This window comes from Leptidea sinapis, chromosome 17 (genome assembly GCF_905404315.1).
Source record: "Leptidea sinapis chromosome 17, ilLepSina1.1, whole genome shotgun sequence".
NCBI lineage: Eukaryota > Metazoa > Arthropoda > Insecta > Lepidoptera > Pieridae > Leptidea > Leptidea sinapis.
Window position 1 is genome coordinate 11550385 of NC_066281.1, and position 24569 is coordinate 11574953.

The following is a 24569-nucleotide window of genomic DNA, read 5'->3' on the forward strand; positions in this document are numbered from 1 at the left end:
AAACGCATGTATAATTATTATCAAGGAAAAAACCAAATAATAATATGAATTATATGTTTAAAGTAAAGGCTGTGACCCCGTTCGTTAAGATCCAAAGTAACACCGACGGAAATTGTGAAGGTGCATATCTAATTAGTTTAAATAAATAATTTAATATCCGAACGTCCGAGCCTTCCTCGAATTTTTAAGAATGTACAAAACTTGAACATAAAAAAACTAATAGGATATCTGGATTCGAACCGGGGTCTTCTGCTTTCCGGATCACCACATGAGCTATTAAAGTCTTGTTTATGGTGGCGAAATTTACCTTTGTATTATAATGTTATTGTAGCAGTTTCTCATTAAAACACGGATAAAACCTACTTTTTTCTTGAATTGAAAACTAGGTAGATAGATTTCTCGCCCCCGAAACTAACTGTATACTACATTTCATTAAAATCGTTGGAGCCGTTTCCAAGGTTCAAATATATATATTATATATCTTAATATATATAAATTACGTGACACGTTGTTTGTCCGCAATGGACTCCTAAACTAATGAACAGATTTGATTGGGGATTACTTCATGGAGTGCAGTTTGGTCCAACTTGAGAGATAGGACAGTTTTTATTTCAATTTGGGACCCATAATTATTTTTATTTTCAATATTTGTTTTGTATGGACATATTTTCTATGAGATAATTTAGTGACGCACGGTTTGACAGTTCTGCTGTGAAACAATTTCATTATAACAACAGCGAGCATTTTTACGAAATAATTCTTGATGTTATATTATTGAGAAATTTATAAAAATAAGTATTTTATTTATTATGTACAGAACAACGTCTGTCGGGTCAGCTAGTAAATATATATATATATACAAGAATCGCTCGTTTAAGGTTATAAGATATGGAGAACATTTATTATATTATTATACAATAACTCTTGTCAAGTCGAGTGACTTTTTGTAAACTTTAGCCGTACATTCTTTTTTAAATTTACTGTTGAAAAAAAATAATATATCATATTTTTACCTATTATCTAGTTACATACCACGAAAACCCCGAAAGGGTTTATCTGGCAAATTTGTCGCTTTCGGCTGTACTAATAATCATCGCTTAGATTTAAGGATTGGTCGCTACAACTAGATACCGCACTACCTAAGAACAATAGCGTTTTTATTACGGAAACTATTAGGTGCTTGTGTGCGTGGCATCTTGAAACTCAACGGCATCTTTTAAATTCTGTAACATACGCTTCGTTTTTTAATACTTCTATTCATATCGTAACTCTATGTTATTTATCACTGAAATTAATAAAATACAAAATACTTCCCGTGTCTTTCTTATTTCTTGTAATATTATTTTTACAAAGTCTTACTACGCTTCCGCCCATTTTAGTTTCAATTATTAGATAGCAAAGCTTAACAGAACATGTACGCCAACTTGAGCGTAGTAGTTGCCACACTTCACGACTACGCCTGCGGTATCTAGTTGGAGTCCAGAGGAGACCAATCCTTAATCTAAGTGTGGTACCTTATTATATTATGTATTCATGTATATCAATTAATATCGAAGCGGTAATGCAGCTTGAACTTTTTCATAGTTTACCATATCAATTTACAATCTATACTAACAATACTAACGATAAAAATTGATTGATATTTCATTGGGTTTAATCTTCTATAATATATAAAATTCTCGTGACATGGTGTTAAACATTGAACTCCTCCGAAACAGCTTGACCGATTCTCATGAAATTTTGAGTGCATATTGGGTAGGTCTGAGAATCGGACAACATCTATTTTTCATCCCCCTAAATGTTAAGGGTGGTCCACACGAATTTTTTTTTTAAATTTTTTTGACATTTTTTTTTATATTTGTATGATTATGAGTCAGCATTAAAAAATACATACAACTTCAACTTTTCACCCATCTACGATAAACAGTTACTTTTCTATCGCGATTTTAATATCGGCAATACAACGTTTGCTGGGTCAGCTAGTATATATATATTCTAGGAAAATACGTTAATGGTTGGAACGAAAAAGTCAGCCGATGTCGGGGAGATATCGCCTTCTTATAGACGATCCATCTAGGCGTATAAATGATATAAGGTAAATCCTTTAGAATAGTTTATGCCAATTACTAATATCGCTTCAGAAACAAATGACATGCTGAGAGAGAAAAACCTATGTAAAAAAACTATGCACGTGTCTTACTTATCCTACGCATGCAACTCTAATCCTAGTTCGGACGGTTGATTGCACTTATTTTTTATATTTATTTCTATCAATTATAAATGTATTGAAGGATAAGCGAACAGACTTAGTTCTGTAGCATACGTGGTTAAAAAGAATAGACAATTAACTGAGATAGATATGGCAGTATACTTTAGTTATTTCCATAGTATTATGTCCTATGGTATATTGATATGGGGAACACTGCCAATATTAATACAATATTTGTGCTGAAGAAGAGGGCTATTCGCGCTATTTATAACCTAGTTCCTAAAGAATCATTGAGAGCAAAATTCAAAGAAATTAATATCTTGACTGTTGCTTCTCAATATATTCTTGACAATGTTTATTTAGGGAATTTGCTAGAAACTGTCATAACCATAATGTTACACCAGAAACAGACATAAACTTATAAGGCCTACTACTTGGCTAAGTCGAGTTAGTTCAAAACGAAAGTATTATGTTAGTCTAAAGTTAATGAATTAAAGATTTGTTAAAAAACGTTTGTGTGGTAAAGGTTACTATAACATAAATGACTATCTTAATGATACAACAGATTGGGAATGGAGCGACCGCCCTCAGGCTATTAAATAATAAGTTTAATTGTACAATACTACTTTGCAAACATCTATTTTTAATGAAAAAAACGCCGCTGAGTTTGTTGCGCCCATTCTTCTCAGGTCTGAGGCTTTCGTTTCGGAATGGGTGGTAGTTTTTGACTTTCAATAAGTGATGTCACATCCTATTTTGAATTAAAATATTTGTATTTGAATTACTTACTCCAAAATTTGTGATCATATTTCGTGCTGCTACAATAGTTCGGAGACGTGGAAGCTGCAGAACACAATCCAGAGATTTTAATTCATTATCACTCACTTGAAGTTCTTCGAGTCTGGAAAAGAATACATTTATAAGTGTTTATGAGAAAATAACAAATAGATGTTAACACGGGAGTAATTAAAATATGAAGGCTTAACATTTCATATCTGAAGGCGCACTTCTTTGAGCGCGATCCTTTCCTCTCTGGTTCCTTCCTAGCTAAACTGAAGAACTGAGCCAACCGTTCGAGTTGGAAAGAGCGCTCGAGAGGGTTCGAGTCCCGCATACCAAATCGTCTTGTATTGTAGTAATTTCGATATTTATCGAAATGGGCACGATGATTCTGCCACAAACAAACAGGCGAAGATACTAACATTGATGGGAAATAAAGAAGCCCGCTGAGTTCCTTGTGCCCGTTCTTCTCAGGTCTAAGGCATACTTTTTCGAATAGGTGGTAATTTTTGACTTTCATTAAGCGTTTTTCAAATAGTATTATGTCCTATTTTGTGATAGATATATTTGAATTTGAATATCTAAACATGTAATAACCTGGTTACAAAGTAATAACATTTTTTTATTGCTGTGTGTTTGAACAACAAAAAAGAGTGAAAAAAAAATTTTACGTATAAATCACACTAGATGGACACATAGTATTTAACGTCCACGCAAACGACATCACGGGCAGCAACTAGTCTTTAATAATATATTTAAATTAGAACATATTGTGATATACTGCAGTTTGTGACGTCATGCGTAAATAAATAAATATAAATACAGATCATGACAAATCAAACACAAACATAATTCCAATTTTTACCAGTGGGAGGCTCCTTTGCACAGGATACCGGCTAGGTTATGTGTACTACAACGGCGCCTATTTCTGCCGTGAAGCAGTAATGTGTAAGCATTGCTGTGTTTCGGTCTGAAGGGCGCCGTAGCTAATGATATTACTGAGCAAATGAGACTTGACATCTTATGTCTCAAGGTGACGAGCGCAGTTGTAGTGCCGCTCAGAATTTTTGGGTTTTTCAATATTATTGAGCGGCACTGCATTGCAATGGACAGGGCGTATTAATTACAATTAGCTGAACGTCCTGTCCGTCTCGTCTCGTCGTAAAAAAATTTTAACTAGGTAATTTTACCCCACCAAAACACACCGAATTACATTGAGCAACGCATTTAAAACTTTTGAAACCTTCGTAAGTTGCCTAATTAATTTTTAATGAATAAACATTATATTAATATCTTTCGGAAACAAAGTGACCAGTTGACCACATATACATTGTGCCAAAAGCTCATAGAGCGTAAATAACGCCTTCAAGACATTGTTTCGATGATTTCATTAACCGCGTTTTATTTTAAATGTGATAGTAGTAACTTGCATATATGCTAAATGCTAAATAATTGATGCTTTGGAAACAGGAAGTTTGGGGATTACGAGTATAAGGAGAAGAACATACTTATACAAAAGAACGTAGTTGTTAGCACGGACGAGTAAAAAAATAAGGACTCCGTCTCACCTTACATAACAGTGCAGCCCCACGCACACAATTACACTACTGCAGGCCGATAGGCGGCCATTATAAGAATTGTTATCGTCTGTGACAGATCAGTTTGCGTCTCAATAAAATATTTTAAAAATATCGTCGTGCGTTGTGAAAAAGTGTAAAAACAATAATATAAAAGTATTTGTGAATATATGATTATTTAAGGGAGAAAAAATTGTGTAACTTGTATACCCCGTAACCACTTGCTAATATCACGGCGCGGAGTCCTTCTTTTTTTACTAGTCCGTGGTTGTTTAGTAGTTTAGTAGGTTTAATGTCATCACCACGACTACAACAGAAGTTAGGAAAGTTTAACGTTTGAGCAGTGAGAAAGACAGAGAATAGAGTGTAAAATGAAGATACTAAAGCGAAAATGGGAGAAATAGGCCTATACGTCAAGATGTTCGAAAAACAGGTCCACAACACAAGGATTGGAGGACTACAACACAAGTTAGGAAAGTTTAACGTTTGAGCAGTGAGAAAGACAGAGAATAGAGTGTGAAATGAAGATACTAAAGAGAAAATGGGAGAAATAGGCCTATACGTCAAGATGTTCGAAAAACAGGTCCATAGGTCTGTTTAAAGCTCAGATAATTGAACGCACTTAGGAGCGTAACGTATACATGACCTTAAAGAATGCACGTCTGTCTAGACTCTAGAGCTAGACGAAGAATATACGTATAATTAAAAAATCTGTAATACATATACCTATTAATATATATTTTGAAAATAAAGAACTAGAATTTTGACATACTCTACTAAATAGTCGATATTTTCGCACGAATAATATAACATTGAAATAGTTATCGAATATCTCAATTTAAAATCACACCTTACCAGAAATGAGCGGGAGATTTTTGAAACTAAGGCATATTAGTAATGAAATTCGTCAAACAATACCTAAATTATTTTTTCACTAAAATTAAACCAAAAAAATCTCAATCAAACTCAGAGTACACAATATTCATACTCACCACGAAGACGACAAAATCATGCATTCTGTGCTAAATATCCTTATCGCTTTCAACAAATTCTAGTAACTATTTAATCGAACTTCAACACGTATTAAAACAAGAATTTCACCATGAAGCTAGAGGTAAATGATCAAAGTTGTGTAAGCATAAGATAAGACTGACCAGTGAAGACGTTATTCGTTAGGCGTCAGCTAACTTCGCGTCTCCCCACTGCCTACTTCTCGTCTTTAGCAACAAAATGTAATACACAATCGAACTAACACTATGCATTACTGCAATGCATATCTTCACATTACATCTTTGCAATCATTTCAGCTACCGTAGTTTCCTTCTATTCTACAAGTATTACAATAGTCGACAGATTTGTTTGTTCAGTTTTAGATTATTGTATGTGTGTCCATTTAATATTATTGTTATTATACACTTTATTACAACTTAATCTTATTTCCTATATCTTTAAACAAGCGATTCTTGTATATATAAACTGAATCTCGGAAACGGCTCCAACGATTTTAATGAAATTTAGTATTCAGGTAGTTCCAGGGGCGAGAAATCGATCTAGCTAGGATTCAATTTAAAAAAAAGGAACCGTGTTTTAATGTGAAACTGCTACAGTAACATTAGAATACAAAGGTAAATTTCGCTAATACATTTTTTTTTATGAAATAGGAGGACAAACGAGCGTACGGGTCACCTGGTGTTAAGTGATCACCGCCGCCCACACTCTCCTGCAACACCAGAGGAATCACAAGAGCGTTGCCGGCCTTTAAGGAAGGTGTACGCGCTTTTCTTGAAGGTACCCATGTCGTATCGTCCCGGAAACACCGCACAAAGAAGCTCATTCCACAGCTTCGTGGTACGAGGAAGAAAGCTCCTTGAAAACCGCACTGTGGAGGACTGCCACACATCCAGATGGTGGGGATGATATCGTAACTTGTGGCGTGTCGAAGGTGAAATTCGGCGGCAGGAATCAGGTTGAACAGCTCTTCGGAACACTCCCCGTGATAAATGCGGTAGAAGACACACAATGAAGCGACGTCTCTACGCAACGCCAAGTGATCCAGCCGTTCACAGAGTACTGGGTCCCCGACAATTCGAGTTAATCTGCGTTGCACGCGGTCAAATGGATCGAGCTGATACTGGGGTGCGCCAGACCAGAGATGACAGCAATACTCCATGTGAGGCCGGACCTGCGCTTTGTAGAGCGCTAGAATGTGGGCTGGCTTGAAGTATTGCCGTGCTCTATTTATGATGCCCAGTTTCTTTGAAGCCAATTTGGCTTTGCCCTCCAGATGGCCACGGAATTGGCAATTGCTCGAGATTTCGAGACCCAGTATTCCGATACTAGGCGAGGCTTTAAGGGAAGTGTTCTCGAAGAGCGGTGATACGGCAAATGGGGTTTTTTTTAGTGGTAAACGCGCAAACTTGAGTCTTCTGGGGGTTAAATTGGACAAGGTTCAACTTACCCCATTCCGCGACCTTCTCTCGAGAGGACTCGATAGAAGACACAAGTTTCTCCCGGCATTGGTCGACGTTTTCCCGAGAGAGACCTGCATGGCCCGTGTATACGGCATCACCAGTGCTGTCGTCTGCATACGAGTAGCAATGCATGTTGGCGGTGTCCAACATATCATTGATATGCAGAAGAAACAGCGTGGGAGATAGCACACAGCCTTGGGGCACTCCTGCGTTCACGGGCTTGGGATTCGAGCAATAACCGTCGATAACGACCTGTATGCTGCGCCCAGTGAGGAAGCTGGAGGTCCACTTGCATAAGCTCTCGGGAAGCCCAAATAATGGAAGTTTTGCGAGGAGCGCCTTGTGCCATACACGCACAAAGGCCTTCGCTATATCCAGACCAACTGCCAGGCCTTCCCCCTTGCTTTCAATAGCCGCCGCCCATCTATGTGTTAGGTATACCAGAAGATCGCCAGTCGACCGACCATGGCGAAAGCCGTACTGCCGGTCGTTGATCAACTGGTGACCCTCAAGGTATACCAAGAGCTGGCGGTTAATTATGCTCTCCATGATTTTGGAGAGTAGGGAGGTAATAGCAATAGGCCGGTAGTTTGCCGGATCCGAACTGTCTCCTTTTTTTGGGATCGGATGGACAAGGGCTGACTTCCATGAATCAGGGACTACGCCTTTTGAATAAGAGTGCCAGAATAAACGCGTTAGCACCGGCGTCAACTCAGGGGCACACATTCTAAGCACGATTGGAGAAATGCCATCTGGCCCGCTCGACTTCCTGACGTCCAACGAAAACAGAGCTCGCCTAACAGTTTTCTGTCGGAACTGTACTTCAGGCATGGAGCTCTGACACCGCGGGATGGTCGGCGGTGTTTTTCCGTTGTCGTCAAGAGTCGAGTTGGAGGCAAAAAGAGTGCACAAGAGATCGGCTTTCTCTTTTGCCGTATGGGCCAGGGTGTCATTCCTCATGTGCAACGGCGGCATGGACGGCTGGTTGAAGTTACCAAGAGCAGCTTTCGACAACGACCAGAACTTGCGTGTTCCGGTCGGGTAACTGCAAAGCTGCTCGCCAATTTTGACGACGTGCTTCGATTTCGCACGGGCGATTTGAACCCAAGTTCGATACGCCTGTTTTTTGCAGTCAGATGCTGCTTTAACTGACGCATCGAACCAGGGCTGTGATCTGGCACGGATGGGTACTACAGACCTTGGTATAAAAATATCCATGCCCTATATCATCATGTATCACATCGGCTACTGCAACGGCGCAGGCACTAGGATCATCCGAAGGGAAACAAACCCTGCCCCAAGGGTAGGATGCAAAAAAGGAACGCATCCTATCCCAATCTGCTGACTTGTAGTGCCAAACGCGGCGGGTCGATGGTGGTCTGCGACGTTGGCGTCGGATTGGCACTACACTTCTGACCAGGCAATGGTCGGACGTTCCGAGAGGGGCGTCGACAGAGACCTGGTAACCATCGGGATGTGTAGTCAGCAGAAGATCTAATAAGGACGGCATGTGGCTATCCACATCCGGGAGCCGCGTCGGCGAATCAACCAATTGGGACAGACCATACGCCAATGCAGATCGCCCTGCGTAGTCCAAGCCATTCGGCATTGTGCCCGTTGAAATCACCCAAGACTACGATTTCAGCAGAGGGGATCTGAGCAAGCACGTCATCAAATGCCGCTTGAACGCAGCCCATGAGGTGATCCGTTTCTGCGTTACCACTATGGGACCTGTAGACACACGCAGAAATGCGGACGCGGTCCTCTTAATCTACGCGGAGCCAGAGAGTAGACAGGCCCCTACCCTCAAAATTGCCGAGACGGCGACAGCAGATATCCTCCCTAACGTACACACATACCCCGGCATGAGGCATGAAATTATGCTCAATTTTGTACCCGGGGTACGTTAAATATGACGTATCGCTAGGTCGAGATATCTGCGTCTCCGTAAGGAAACACAAGGCCGGCTGCGCCGTCTCAAGGTGGTGGTGGACGGCGTTTAAGTTGGAGTGAATTCCCCGGATGTAACAAAAGCCCACATTAAGCGTGGAGCGGGGTGCCGTGGTGTTGCTGCCCTGTTTGTCCTGTGACAAACGCGGTACTGTGCCCTCCCCAGAATACGAGGGGCAGCCCGAGCGCGAATGCTCGGGGAGGGATTCTCCGGCTCTACAAGAGCCGGTACCCTCCTGGGGTAATTTCTTTTTTGGGACCGCTCTCATATTTTGTTGGGGGAGGGGGGGGAAAGGACGGGGGGGATGGCCTCCGGTCCTCGACACTAACCTATGCGAAACATAGCGGCACTAGGCCGCTACTTCACGCCGGTATTCTGTGCGAGTGTGGTAAGTAACCCGGACGAGTCTGGCCCGATTGTGCTGACGTCATAAGACAGCAGCGTCACTCTCCCACTTTCAAAAAGCCCGTAGTCGCCTCTTACGACACCCTTGGACCTGGGACTACCCTATTCTTTTTACGCTCCGGGGCAGCACAGGGCAAAAGACAAGACTATTATAGCTCAGATACCTTCCAGATGCCCAGCTTGGGTGATGCGGAAAGCAGAAGACCCTGGTTCGATTCCAGATGTCCTATTAGATTTTTTTGTTCAAGTTTTGTACCTTCCTAAAAATCCGAGCAAGGCTCGGTCGTCCGGATATTTTATATTTATAACATATAAGGCGTAGGTTTACTACAATTCCGCCGGTGGTTAGGGTGACAGACTAAGGAACTTCCGCACAATGCATGCGGATTCCAAAATAGCTAGCTTCTGTAGCTGACTCTTAATCCAGTTATTTAGCGAGAGCCTCTTGAGATGATGTTCGAGGCTCTTTGCTATAAGACCGTTCACGGAAACGACTATCGGGACAGTTATTGATGAATCAACATCTTACATGTCAGTAACCTCGTGTGCTAGGTGCTATATACTTCGAAAATTTGTCTATTTCAGCTTTCACAAGGTTATTATTATTATTATTATTATAAAGTACTATTTGTATATCTCTTCAGGGTAACCTGAACGCAAGCAAAGCGAATGTAAGTAGTGTTAATATATTTTAGTTTTAAGTGTTTAATTAGCGATTGCAATATTGTGTACCTGAATTCAGAAAGTGTTTTTCGATGTAGGCATATCGTCCATCTAAGCGGATGTTTTTCCTTCCCATTAATGGACGTTTATTAAATTTTTATCTTGATAATACAATGCAATTCTATCAACGTATACAATTGAATGAACGGATGTCTAAGGCACAAATTTTTCATTCATTTGTTTTTATTGATAGGTACTAAGATTTACTGAACCTACTTAACGATGTAAATGCTGAATATAATAATTGAATTTGCGAAGATGTGTTCCTACACAAAATCATAACCGTGTGTGTAACATAATCAGGACACGGTTTAGGATGGCCTTACATCGTCGTGATTAAATAATAAATCTATACTATTTTCCGCTAAGGCAAAATATTTGGGGCTCACATTAGACCAAAAACTTATCTGGGATAGCCAAGTGGAGAGAATTGTGAAAAAGGCACAATGTTCCTTAAGCAGTTGTGGTCTTTATGGCCCTTTGGCTATACAAAGCTATTGTAAAACCACTTATATCATATTATGGCTGTGGTCTGGTGGATAGACCACCAGAGGTGGCTGCTGTGGGCTGGTGCAGAAAAATGACCAAAAAACCGTAATTACTAGGTAGCCTTGAAAGAACTGCATGCGCTAGATATATACAGGAGCCAACACGTCCACGCCGGGAGCAGATCTTAATGAGTTCCTGAACCTGCCGCTCCAGCATGCATAGACTACTGATATATATAGGCGTAAGAACTGGTTTTCAAATTAGCTGCGCCTATTTGAGCAATCCTTGTAACATCCCTTTGGGAAGACCAATTATTCAACAACTTGAGATGCGTCAGATCAACGCAAAAAATATTATAAGCTTCATGAAAGAACCAATCTTAACAATGCTACCATACACTGTATTAAATCAGCCTTACAAACCATGACTAAAATAAGAGGAATAATTTGACCTGATTCCTGCCGTTAAATACCTCTGCACACCAAGTTATAAACATTGATATCATCCTCCAAATCAGGATGTGTGACACTCCTCCACAGCTTTCAACCAAACTATGAAATGAGCTTCCTTGCGCGGTTTCTGCAGTATGATATAAGATGATATATTTAACGTTGAAAAAATTATCCTAAAGGGTTGCAACGCTCCTGTTATTCCTCTGGAGAACCAGAGAGTATATTAGTTAAAATTGTATTTTGATGATTTAAGGTTGCTTGTGGTTCAAAACTGGATCGGGATTATTTGTAAACGAAATATAGGAATAATGCTATATAGTAAGAGATTTACAACATGATCCAAGACTGTATCTTGATACACTTTGGCTGAAGTTTTCACTCCTTTTTCACAAAAATGTAGTTTTGTGACTCCTTGATAAGACACGCTCCACCAAACCATCACTGAGGCAGGATGATGACCACGTTGTACCTTTCCGACAACTTGAGCAGCTTCCTTAGAACTGTGAGCGTACACTTTATCTTATTGTAGTATTCTTCAATCGTGAAAATTTTTTCACCGGTAAAGAGGATATTTCTGTGCTTTTCACCTGCGTATCGCGACAGAAGGCGTTTTGATCGATCCACTCTCTTTAATTATAAAGATTGATTTAGGGCATGTCCTGTATATCGGCGATAAGCACCGAGCTTCATGTCTTGTTTTATAATACGCGACAGAGTCCTAACGGGAATCTTCATTTCTCGCGATAAGATTTTTTGCTTCCTAATATGGTTTCGATGAATTCTTTAACAGCATTAACAGCCTTTGTAGTTCTAACAACACGCGGCCGCCCCGATCTTTTCTGGTCTTCGACAGACGAAGTGTTGCTGTATCTGTTGACAGTACGATATACTAACATACGGCTGATACCAAGCTTTTGAAGTGTCCGAAATATGATCGACGGCTCCATACCCACTTTGTGCAAGTAGATCACTGCGATCCTATTTTCTTTAACACCCCATTCCATATTGTAATTTGATAATGAACACGAAAAAAATATGTAAAATGGCGCAAAATCGAAATAAGTTTTTAAAATAATATACGTGTTTCAATTTCAAAAAAAAGAAAAGTTTTTATGCAAAAGTATTTATGGCCAGACTAGTTATAATACTACCATTACCAGAATATAAACAGGTACATAATCATTAGATACATGAGGGGTTGTGAGTAGCAAGTGAAGGCAACTTCCACGCTCCGGTGCATTGATCAAGATAGCCCACTACCCGAGCGACGCACGGCACTCATACAAAAAATTGGCACACAACGGAAACCCGCCGTCAATTACCATCTTACAACCGTTGAGCGTGATGTAATGTGTGCTGTTGGTACTGACCTATATAGTCGTAACAAATACTACTTATAGAGCTCGGAGACTCTCTGCATAATCCTGTCCGCCTAGTAGATAATCTACGTTCATCGCGCTTCTTTTCGAAATTTTTGAGATAAAATTTCACTAATTTGAATTAACAAACAGAGAGACAGAATAACATATTGCCTTTCACATTTATAACATTGCAATGGATTGTTGATTGTTGGATATAACAAATTACAATATATTTAGTTAACATGTAGTAAAAAAATATGTTTGTTCTGTAATACTTCCGTACTTAATATAGAACAAGTTAGGAATGTATTAAGGATCATTATGAAAAAGCAGTGATTTATTTATGAATTAATAAATAAAACATGCAATGCACTGAAACTGCAGCAGCTTGTCAGCTTCCTTTGTTTATGACGGCTATTGGAGAAATAGACAAAGTATGTGGTTTTACTCGTGAATTAGCAGATCTTAAAAATTCAAATTAATTGCAGTGCGTTTGATGCAATTTAAGTGAAAATCAAACATTAAATTCCTAGTCAAAATAGCATATCAAGCAACATTTTCTTACAGTAAATACTGTATATAATATATATATACTGTATCAGAATCGCTGCGCATTTGTTTGATATTTGAGCAACACGCGGAGGCTGTCGTGTGGTACCTTCCGAATGCAACGCTTCGCTAACCGACCGTTAAGAAATAGATACGTAATAGCCGAGTATAGTGTATCTACTGGTTGGAAACTTACACTCATCGAGATATGAATCACTATAACTATTTAGGAATGAATAACAATTCATCACGCTTGCCTTCCAGAACAGTTATCCCGGTTCTGATACACATCCATGGCTTCTCCACTTTATCATACACGCTTAGTTCTTTTACTTGAGCTGGTCCTTTTCAGAACAGTCTTAGTTCGATCGTGAAAGATTTATTTTTTAATGAAAATAAGGGATGAGACGAGCAGGACGTTCAGCTAAGTGTAATTGATACGCCCTGCCCATTACAATGCAGTGCCACTCGAGATTCTTGAAAAACCCAAAAATTCTGAACGGCACTACGACTACGCTCGTCACCTTGAGACATAAGATGTTAAGTCTCATTTGCCCAGTAATTTCACTAGCTACGGCGCCCTTCAGACCGAAACATAGTAATGCTTACACATTACTGCTTCACGGCAGAAATATGCGCCGTTGTGGTACCCATAATCTAGCCGGCATCCTGTGCAAAGGAGCCTCCCACTGGTAGACGACAAGGTTTAACTTTTTTTTATATATCAGAGAGGGCAAATGCGCAAGAGGCTCCCGTGATAAGGAAAGGTGAGGCGGGCGCCCATGGACATCCGCAACAACAGGGGTAAAGAGATAAGTTGCCAACCTCTTAGATGGGAGTATGCTCATTTCTTGAAGGTCCCTAATTTGTATCGGTTCGGGCAAACATCATCCGGGAATTTATCCCACAAAGTGGCTGTTCTAGGCAAGAAATTTCTTGAGAAACGCGCGGTTGTCCCAGACATCAACGTGTTGCGGGTGGTTTTTAACATTTTGACGTAATGTCCGTTGGTGGAATTCAGCCGCTGGTGTCAACCCCAGCATCTCGTCTGAACACTCCCCGTGTAACTACAATAGATAACTACGGTAAAAGATCCAGAAGGAACCCGCATCTCTACGCAACGCCAAAGAATCAAGCCGATCAGAGATGACTTGATCGTTGATGATTCGTGCCCCTCTTCGTTGTATGCGGTCAAATGGAAGAAGAAGGAAGCTGGTACTGGGGAGGGCCCGCCCATAGGTGAGGATAGTATTCCACGTGAGGTCGAATTTGCGCCTAGTATAGTTGCAGGCGGTGGATTGTAGTGAAGTACTGACTCGCTTTACTTAGTACACCAAGCTTTTTCAACACTTCTATTTTCCATCAATTTTCATTCTTAATCAAGGAAATTCTATAGCTATGCTGTTAGGCTTCTAGAACACTAGCTTTTCAATGGTATCGGGCGCCCGCTGTATTGTAAAGCTTGTCCTAACACTCCAGAAGTGTTGCCTTGCCAGAAAATAAGCTGTTCTTAATGTATCATTCAAGTATCTATAAAGATCACATTTCTTTCGGTGTTGTTTCAAAGTTTATACGCAAAGGACTTCATGTGTTATGAATAGATGTGCCCAATTTAGCATGCTCAATTGCTATAATCTATACCAACATTATACCTAAATGTGAAAGTAAAGACATGGTCATGTCTTTTTGTCTGTGTGTTTCTCTTTCACGGCTAAATTACTAACAATTTAGACTAAAAATGCTTAGTCCAGAAATCTTATTGTTCCCTAAGGGGACTTATTCTGAGACGCTTCTTAAAGCGTGATACAGCTGATTTCCATGCGGAAAAAATCTGAGCAGAAAATTCAAATATCATAGAAAAGAATTATAACTTACTGTAGTAGCCGGCACATTTCTTCAGGTAGTTCGCTGATCTTGTTGTCACTTATATCCAGATGCGTCAAGGCAACTAATGAGCACGTCTGTGATGGCAGATAGTTTAGTGAGTTCCCTCTCATGGACAGTACACGTAGAGCAAACCCGTCTGATCCATGTTGCGCCAGAGCATTCTTGAGACAAGTCTTCCCACCACCACTCAGGTCCAGCACATTTGGTGGTTGCGTACTTTGGATTGCCTATAAAGTTAATAATTGTGTTAATTCTTTGAAACGGGTTGGCATATTATGGCTTAATAAAACAAATAAAATTTGAAAACAAAATTTTATGAACGATGCGGGACTAGAATCCATGACCTCTCGCGTTCCGTGCGAGTGCTCTTCCAACTGAGCTAACTGTTCGAGTGACGTATCATCATGAAATCTTGTATGCTATGTTCAACTCTCGGGGTATGGCTTCATCTGCAGGATCTACTTTACAGTTAATAACCTGCTCGACCTCAATATTTGCATAAAAGGAAATTGACTTGTCAATTGTTTAGATTTACAAGAGCACTCGCACGGAACGCGAGAGGTCGTAGGTTCTATAGATGGAATACTGGGGAAATACATAAACTGAGGCCAAAAGTCCAATCCGCACTTCACAGACTTGGACTCATCACCGTCATTCCTGTTTGTACGAACGGTGGTATATTAGTTTATTGGAAGGAGAATCCCATATTAACGGAACCGGTGCGCAATCAGAATATTCATAGCGCTAAGAGTAGAATTTGAAAGACATGATAGTACTTTGTAAGAAAAAAAAGCCCGCTGAGTTTGTTGCGCCCATTCTTCTCAGGTCTGAGGCGTTCATTTTGGAATGTGTGGCAGTTTTTTGACTTTCAATAAATGATGTCACATCCTATTTTGAATAAAAATATTTGAATTTGAATTTTAGACAGTTCTCTTGTTTTTTTATATTCAGTATACAGTTAGCATAGAGATCTTCTATGGTACTGCCTGAAGAGAAAATTAAGAGCATTACATGGCGATTTGAAATCCGGGGGTCAGACATCACACCATCATATCATAGATATAAGTGACAGAATAAATATTCTTAGATAGTAGCTGATGACCCAGTAATCATATTCAGAGAAAAGCTAGACATAAAAATCTCTCGTGGAAAATGTTTTTCGCATCAGATTCTAAGGAGAGCTGAAGAAGTGAACCGGACGCAAATTTTACTAATTAAGCTGCGCAAACCGGCCGGCTGATACCTTCTGTTGAATTACACTTTCTACCAAGAGAATTTAATATTAGATAAACTTATGGCCTATATAACTAACTTATGGTTACTTCGTCCGCGGGGACTCCAAAATCGGTCCACGATGACAAAATTAATTATCATGTATATCAATATAGGTTAATATGATACGCAGCCTGCGTTACCAATTTAAACTGATACCAGACTATGCCTTGTGTCTTTAAGATTTGCAGCTGTAGTTTATACAGCTATATGGAGTTCATCATATAAGATATATGTATATAACATATATCTATATAAGATATTACATTACTAGAAAGATTCACAAGATGAGGAAAAGCGGAATCTTCACCTCAAAGCCTCATATCTTATTTTTTTTATGATAATAAGGGACAAGACGAGCAGGACGTTCAGGCGATGGTAATTGATACGCCCTGCCCATTACAATGCAGTGGCGCAGGATTATCGAAAAACCCAAAAATTCTGAGCGGCACTACAATTGCGACCGTCACCTTGAGACATAAGATGTTAAGTCTCATTTACCCAGTAATTTCACTAGATACTGCGCCCTTCAGACCGAAACACAGTAATGTTTACACATTACTGCTTTACGGCACAAATAGGAGCCGTTGTGGTACCCATAATCTAGCCAGCATCCTCTGCTAAGGAGCCTTCCACTGGTAAAATATCTTATTTGTATAATAAGCATGGCATTACAGTTATATTATCACAAAATTTAACGGCATAAGAAGTTGATATTTTCATCAAAAGCAAATAATAAAGTGAACTATATTTCAAAGTCAAATGTCTTTGTAATTTGAATCACTCTCTGGCAGTTTTTAAATTCGCAAAAAGGCAATAAAAGGCAATAGTATAGGAAATAAATGTGTACCAACCCAATCAGGACATTTTGCTTTAAACGTAGCCGGTTCCAAACTGTCCAAAAATATATCCTCGGTCTGCAGCGAAACATCCAGACTACCAGGATTATCTTCTCTTATCATTTTGCCATTTAGAAATACAACACGAATCCCGTAAAATAAATCGTTTTAAGTGACTAAAAACACGAAAGCATCCGTTGGATTGCATATATTGCATGACGACGAGGCCATAGAACTCAAAACCATTGTTATTCACGAAGTCGCTATATCCCTTCGTTTTTACATTCTGATCACGCCTTCTTTTAGTTGATAAATTCAATAAGACCTTGGTTTATTCCGCGAACTTTGTTCTACATCACAAGCTTACTAGATCTGAGTCCATATAATTTATTCGCGAACAACAAAAGCACGACTAACCAATTGCTTAGAACTGTTTTGACTGCCTCGTGGTTACTGAACTATCTTACGCTCCGGTTACAGTGCTCTATGCATCTCGAGCGTGACATTTTACAGGGTTGTGAGCAAAAGGTATTTGCAAGCTTATTGAGATGATATTTTTATTATTTCAATGCATGATGAATACCTATGTCACGTGTAAATCTTAATATATATAAATTACGTGTCACGTTGTTTGTCCCCGATGGACTCCTAAACCAATGAACGGATTTTAATGGGGATTACTTCATGGAACGCAGTTTAGTCCAACTTTAGATAGTTTTTATTTCGATTTGAACCTATAATTAGATTGTTTTCAATATTTGTTTTGTATGGACATATTTTCTATGAAAGAATTTAGTGACGCACGGTTGACAGTTCCACTGTGAAACAATTTCATTATAACAAAAGGGAGCATTTTTTACGAAATAATTCTTGATATTTTGAAATATTATTGGCAAATTCCAATAAACAATTTTTTTTTTTATTATTTACAGAACAACGTCTGTCGGGTCAGCTAGTATTACTATATTTTACCTGTTACCGTCGCATTACTTTGTCCGCATTTTTCAACCATTTTTTTTTTTTTTAATGTTTCTAAGGGACGAGACGAGCAGGACGATACACCCTGCCCATTTCAATGCAGTGCCGTTTAGGATTCTTGAAACACCAAAAATTCTGAGCGGCACTACAATTGCTCTCAATTGACACATAAGATGTTAAGTCTCATTTGCCCAGTAATTTCACTAGCTACGGCACCCTTCAAACCGAAATACATTAATGTTTACACATTACTGCTTCACAAGGCGCGATTGTTTTGCCCATAATCTAGCCGGCATCCTGTACAAATGAACCTCCCACGGGTATTTTCTCCGACTTACTTTGCAAATGCTACTTTTAAAAACAACACTTCTAAACTTCTTTTTTACACGCTTTTTATTAGCTTCAACTGTATGTATGTTTGTTCGTAACCGACTCATTTGGGCGCGATTTTGACCTACTTTAAACGGCCAGATTTCTTTCAAACTTCGTAGACTTATCGTGAACCGATGACAATACACTATTTTGATTTTTAATTTTCAATTTGCAAATTAAGATTTTTGATAATTTATATATTTTTTTCATTTATCGTCGGAAAGGCAGGCATATAAGGCAGGAATTTATTACTACTTTTATTAAAAAGTGTATTCATTGTTCGGATTAAATATTATAGTCTGCCATTCAAAAATAATGTGGCTTTCTATTGGTGACAGAATTTTGAAAATCGGCGGTTCAGAAGACTTAGTGATTATCCCCGACAACCTCACAAACTCAAAATTTTTACTTATTTATAGTCTTAATATAGATAACGTATTTGAAGTTATTATTATTTTTTCATTTTTTTAATAGTACCCTTGAGAATTCTTAAGATATCCAATATGTCAATTCAATAGTAGCGTGCGCTTCGGAAACAAATGGCGCTCTGAGAGAGAAGAAACGGCGCAAGATATCATCTCAGAATTTTTTATATTATATATGTATATAATATAAACACTTAACTAATGTTGTACATAAGTAATTGCCTTAAGATTGCTAGCGCCTCATAGTTTAGCTAATCTTCAGTCTTAGATCATATATACGTGTAGATAGACTATGACAGTTGTAAAAACGTCAAAAAAATTTGTGTTTAGAACTAACCTCTATTTTGTGCAATTCATGCACACTAACACAAAGTGTCGTACACATAGAGTGTAAGACGTAGCTTGTCACGCACACTAAACTAATATTCCTGGCCTGTATTTATCGGTTATCTAACAGCAAAAGACTCTATCTAGACGTATAAATTATCTAAGTCTTTAGTTAACTAGACTAGGTTGACTAATAAGATTTACAATAATTTAGAAATGAAATTCTCAATAAAACTTTTTTAAATATCAAGTTTAAACAGACTGCGATTTCATTATAGAAGTTTATAGTTTCCCTTAATATTTTTTTTGAGTAGTACTGTGAGAAGGATAACTAAAGTATAATCTGTGGTAAAGTGGCCAATGAACTAACATCACCTTCACTCAAACAACAAAACAGCAAATCAAAGACGCAATAAACTTCACGAACGCTGTTATTATTAAACCAACTTTAAAATAATACTTAAATTTGGTTTAATAAATAAATTTAATATTTAAATTTAAGTTATTCTGTCCATCTTTATATTAATTATATCTCTATATTTCGGGAACTTTGAAGATACAATAATATGACGTTCATTTATTAATATTCAATTATAAGTCAAACATATGAGTAAAGGATTATAAAATCTAAAAAAAATCTATTATTTATTTTAATACTTGAACAGACCTACCCGATATGCATACAAAATTTCATACAAATTGGTTCAGCCGTTTCGGAGGACTTTGGTAACAAACACCGGGACACGAGAATTTTATATATTAGACTAGCTGACCCGGCAGACTCCGTACTGCCTCAATCGATAAAAGACCTAAATTTTTGTATAAAATAAACTTAAAACAAACATAAGGCATCCTTTTTCAAGGAAGTTTATATTTTACCTCCTGGGAAAGTTAGAAAGATATAAAAATTCTAACTAAGTTATTCATTTTAAACTTTTATTTTTATTTGATTTTTGAATGACGGGGGACACATCGAAGGAAAATCAAAATTGTTTTTATTTTATTTCATTCCGAGTATTTTTATATTTATTCAACCTTTTAAACCTTCTCTGGACTTCCACAAAAAATTCAAGACCAAAATTAGCCAAATCGGTCCAGCCGTTCTCGAGTTTTAGCGAGACTAACGAACAGCGATTAATTTTTATATATATAGATTATAATATACTTTTATATTTTAATATATATAAGATTATAATGTATATTAGATTATAATATTATTTTGTATGTATAGATTCGAAAGCGTCTTATAAAATATGAGCACATCTAGGTTTACTAGAAATGATACTGGAATGATAATACGACAATGACCCAAAAGATTACTAGAAATTTGCAAATAACATCACTAGTAGCGGTTCGTTAGCTTGAGAATTGTACCGGAATCAATTTGCCAATCATCTGCTTATATCCCGTTTGGCGATGCGAATCGATAAACGAACATGTCTATCTCAAGAACTTATATTTGAAACAACATTGTACAAGTTTACGTTAATTCTCAAGAACTTTTTGACGATACTTACATCGAAAAAAGACACATAATAAAATGAGTTAAAAAATACAAATGACTTAAGTTTTCTTTAATGTTAATTCCGCCATCATTTGTCCTTAAAACAATTCGACACGTGTTTCGCCTCTACACGAGGCATCCTCAGGACGTGTTGTCTCGCCAAAATCTGGCACGGAGTCTCGTGCGTGTTTTAAGGACAAATGTTGGCGGAATTAACACTAAAGAAAACTTAAATCATTTGTATAATTATGGTTTTCCGCAAAGTAACGCCTAATTCAATACTTTTTTTTTGTGAGTTAAAAAAAACTAATAATTTGTATCAATATAAATATTTGAAAGACTTACCTCTTTAAGCCAGCAAAACCACATATTTCGCTCCCAAATTGTGCTGAATCCCAGAAACAAATGAGTCGAACCACCCTCTATTGAGCTATTGCTATGGCAACGGGGCTTTAGGCATAATACCAATCGCTGGGCTTTTGGTTGGCATAACTCTATATAACCTCCACTTAACTCTATCATTTCCATTGCCGTTCCTAAAACGTATAAGGATATAGGTATATAGATTGCATACCACAGTAATATTAAATCTTCCGTTGATTGTTGAACTTACCACAAAAATGCAACTGCGATCCAACAATGTGAGCCGGTCGCGGTTTCCACTGCGGAAAAACATGTCCTTTTAACACGTATAGCGTTCCAGATTTGATAACACCGCCAGATCTTGCAGCTGGACCGGCACACCATCGTAATATGTGTCGTAATTCCGGATCAACAGCAAATCTCAGCTGACGGGCCTGCGAACGCCATCCTAACTTTTCTAGAAACTGCTTCTGTACACATAAAGGACGTTCGCTCAGTTCTAACCTTCTAGATTGTTCCCCTCCGATTTGCAACCAAAGCGTTAACTCTTCATTGAACCCGAGCAGCTTGTTGATATCTTCGACGGTCGTGTTATTGGAAACTTTTACTAGTTTACTTGGAGCGTCGACTGCGAATTGATTGAATCCTTCAAAAACGCGTATCCATGTGTGATCGTTTGTTTTGAAGCCACGTGTAGATGCGAGTCGGCGAAGAGATTTGTGCGGAATAGTGGGCGATGAAGCGTGCAGTCCGTCGTCGCAGACCATAGCGATGGACGTGAAGCACGAACGCTCGCGACGTTATGTCCACAATCCACATGTACACACTAACACAGGCCGGAGGCAGCCGTTGCATGACAATTAGGTTAAAGAAGTGGGGGTGGGAAACACCGACGTTCATTCGGGAACACATAACGCAAATGTTTTAACTCATCCTTATCGCATACTAATACCATTGAGTTACATTTACAACTTGGGGCTAGCTTTGGCAGTTTAATGTTGCACGGCTCTTTAATTTGAATGAGACAAAGGATGCAGTAATATAACTTGGTTCCGCATCGGCAATCACCCCACCTGCTGAGTCACCTGCTCTGTTCGAACACCATGAGCCCTTCATAATATTGTTTTGAAGAATTAGATTTCGAAATTGTTATAATAATAAAAATACTTCGTTTGTGTGGATATCAATGATATTAATGAACTGCTGTTCGTTAGTCTCGCTAAAACTCGAGAACGGCTGGACCGATTTAGCCAATTTAGGACTTGAATTATTTGTGGAAGTCCAGGGAAGGTTTTAAAGGTGAATAAATAGGAAAATGCTGCTAAATTAAATAAAAACAACAAATTTGTTTTTCCTTTGATGTGTCCATACATAATTTCTATGAGAGAATTTATTGACGCACGGTTTGACAGTTCTGCTGTGAAACAATTTCATTACGACAGTAGGGTGAATATTTTACGAATTAATTTTTGATGTTATGATATATTATTGACAAATTCATATAAAAACATTATTTTACAGTTACAGAACAACGTCTGTCGCGTCAGCTAGTTTAAAATATTTATTTATCAAAACTCAAGCATCATTTACCCGCGACTTCGTCCATGTTGAATAGTTACTTTGGGTATCTTTTTTTATCTTTTAGGATACTTATCAAATAATACACATACAAACTGCTCTTTCCACTGCTGGCAGCGATCTTCTATGCTACAGCGTATATCCCTTGTCATTTTGGAGAGTCTCCTATTTCATCCCCATGTAGTTTAAAGTTTCAAAAATACTCGAACAAATATTTTTAAATTAATTCTCATCAAGTACCTAAATACGAAGTTTAATGATTTTATCTTCGCTAATGACGAATTTCCATACAAACTACCATCCCCCTTTTCAACCCCACTATTTATTTTTTACAATAAAAGGTATCCCGTGTCCTTTTTCAAACTCTAGTCTATAGCTGTACATGTGTAAATTTTATCAAAATCGGTTCGGTGGGTTAGGCGTAAAAGCGTAACAAACAAACTTACATTCACATTTATAATATTAGAAGGTATAATATTGATCCATTTACGGCCGTTTTCAATAACCTATCTATCCTTAGTTTTACTTACTAGAGGTAGACAAATCTATCTATTTTACGCTTACTTACATTTCAATAACCTATCGACAGATAGCATTGGACTACAAAACTAAAAACAAACTATATTGGACGTAACTATGGACAGATAAGATATTGTCATTAAACGGTGATAGTAATCTCTCCGTAACTAGAGATACGTTATTGAAAACGGCCGTTAGTGGATTTTTCGTGATTAATTTAATTTTTATGTCTAAGTATTTTATTTACATTTTGGTTACCGAGAAGAATGCACTTCAAGTTTTTTATGTTTTTGAATGGTATTCATAGTTACATTCGTATTATTATATCATTAATTACACATTCTCCCCATGTTTATAATTAGTTGGATAGTTTCTTATACTATAACTGTTATCTTCTTACAGTTACCTACTTATGAAAGATTATGTGGAGGATATCTTGTGAATTTTGTATAGATTTTAATCCTTTACTTTTTTTATGAAATAAGGGACGAGACGAGCAGGACGTTCAGCTGATGGTAATTGATACGCCCTGCTCATTACAATGCAGTGCTGCTCAGGATTCTTGAAAAACCCCAAAAATTCTGAGCGGCACTACAACTGCGCTCGTCACCTTGAGACATAAGATGTTAAGTCTCATTTGACCAGTAATTTCACTAGCTACGGCGCCCTTTACACCGAAACCCAGTAATGCTTACACATTACTGTTTCACGGCAGAAATAGGTGCCGTTGTGGTACCCATAATCTAGCGGGCATCCTGTGCAAAGTAGCCTCCCACTGGTGAAAAGTTTTATGGAAAAGGATTGAATATAAGCATACCCCTGATGGTATGTAATAACACCGCCCATAATATGATGACGACAGCTCTCAGAGAGGTAAGCGGTATAACGATCCCTCTTTTTCCACAGGGGTGAACAGATTTTATCAGACTTCTTGGTTTTCTGAAGTACAGGCACCCAAGTCGTATCCTTGAAAATACCCCAATATGAAGCTGACTCACCTATTGAAGATCAAAAAAGTTTGTTCTCTTTTAAAAACAAACTGAAATCTTTTCTATTAGAGAAACCAAAGTGTTCAGAGGAATAAAAATAATAAGAACCAGAAAATAAACAGCTTTAATAAATAAAAAATCAAAATATATCCCATTTAGTATTATAATAAAAAAAATCTTTTAAAACTCCCATTAGAATTCAATCATTTTAGTTTCTTCTCTTTTTGTACTATTTTTAGACGATCACTTTTAAAACCTTTTACAAAAGGAACCGTGTTGTTTAACGGCCGTTCCCAATATACTAAGCTGTCAATAATCTGAAGCTGTCCCAATATACCCGATAAGTCATTCTTATCGCCTTATATTGGGACGCGTGAATTGCAATTTTCATACAAACTTCTATCGCTGGTAAGCTATACGTCCTCCCATTGACTGACAGCATGTACGAATAAGGTGAGTTACCGTCGATAAGTTTATTGGGACAAAAAAGTCAATTGTATTTAAAACCCAAAAAACCCTATCTGCTATTATGAATATATAAAAAAAACA

General features: G+C 38.1%; 1 protein-coding gene across 4 annotated transcripts in view; it reads right to left on the reverse strand.

Annotated features, from left to right (window-relative positions):
* LOC126968891 (protein phosphatase PHLPP-like protein) overlaps positions 1-21727 on the reverse strand; it is a 33635-nt gene extending 11908 nt beyond the window's left edge. For 2 of the 4 annotated variants that reach the window (XM_050814034.1, XM_050814037.1), the window contains exons 1-4: positions 21185-21727; positions 20917-21107; positions 14843-15081; positions 2999-3110 (exon numbers count right to left, since the gene is read on the reverse strand). In XM_050814034.1, the coding sequence (XP_050669991.1) occupies positions 2999-3110; positions 14843-15081; positions 20917-21107; positions 21185-21701 (1059 nt within the window). In that variant the 5' untranslated portion in view covers positions 21702-21727. Of the gene's footprint in view, positions 1-2998; positions 3111-14842; positions 15082-16980; positions 17314-20916; positions 21108-21184 lie in introns of those variants that run through there. The other 2 variants (XM_050814035.1, XM_050814036.1) reach the window with 2 other exon arrangements.
* Between the last annotated feature and the right edge of the window lie 2842 nt (positions 21728-24569).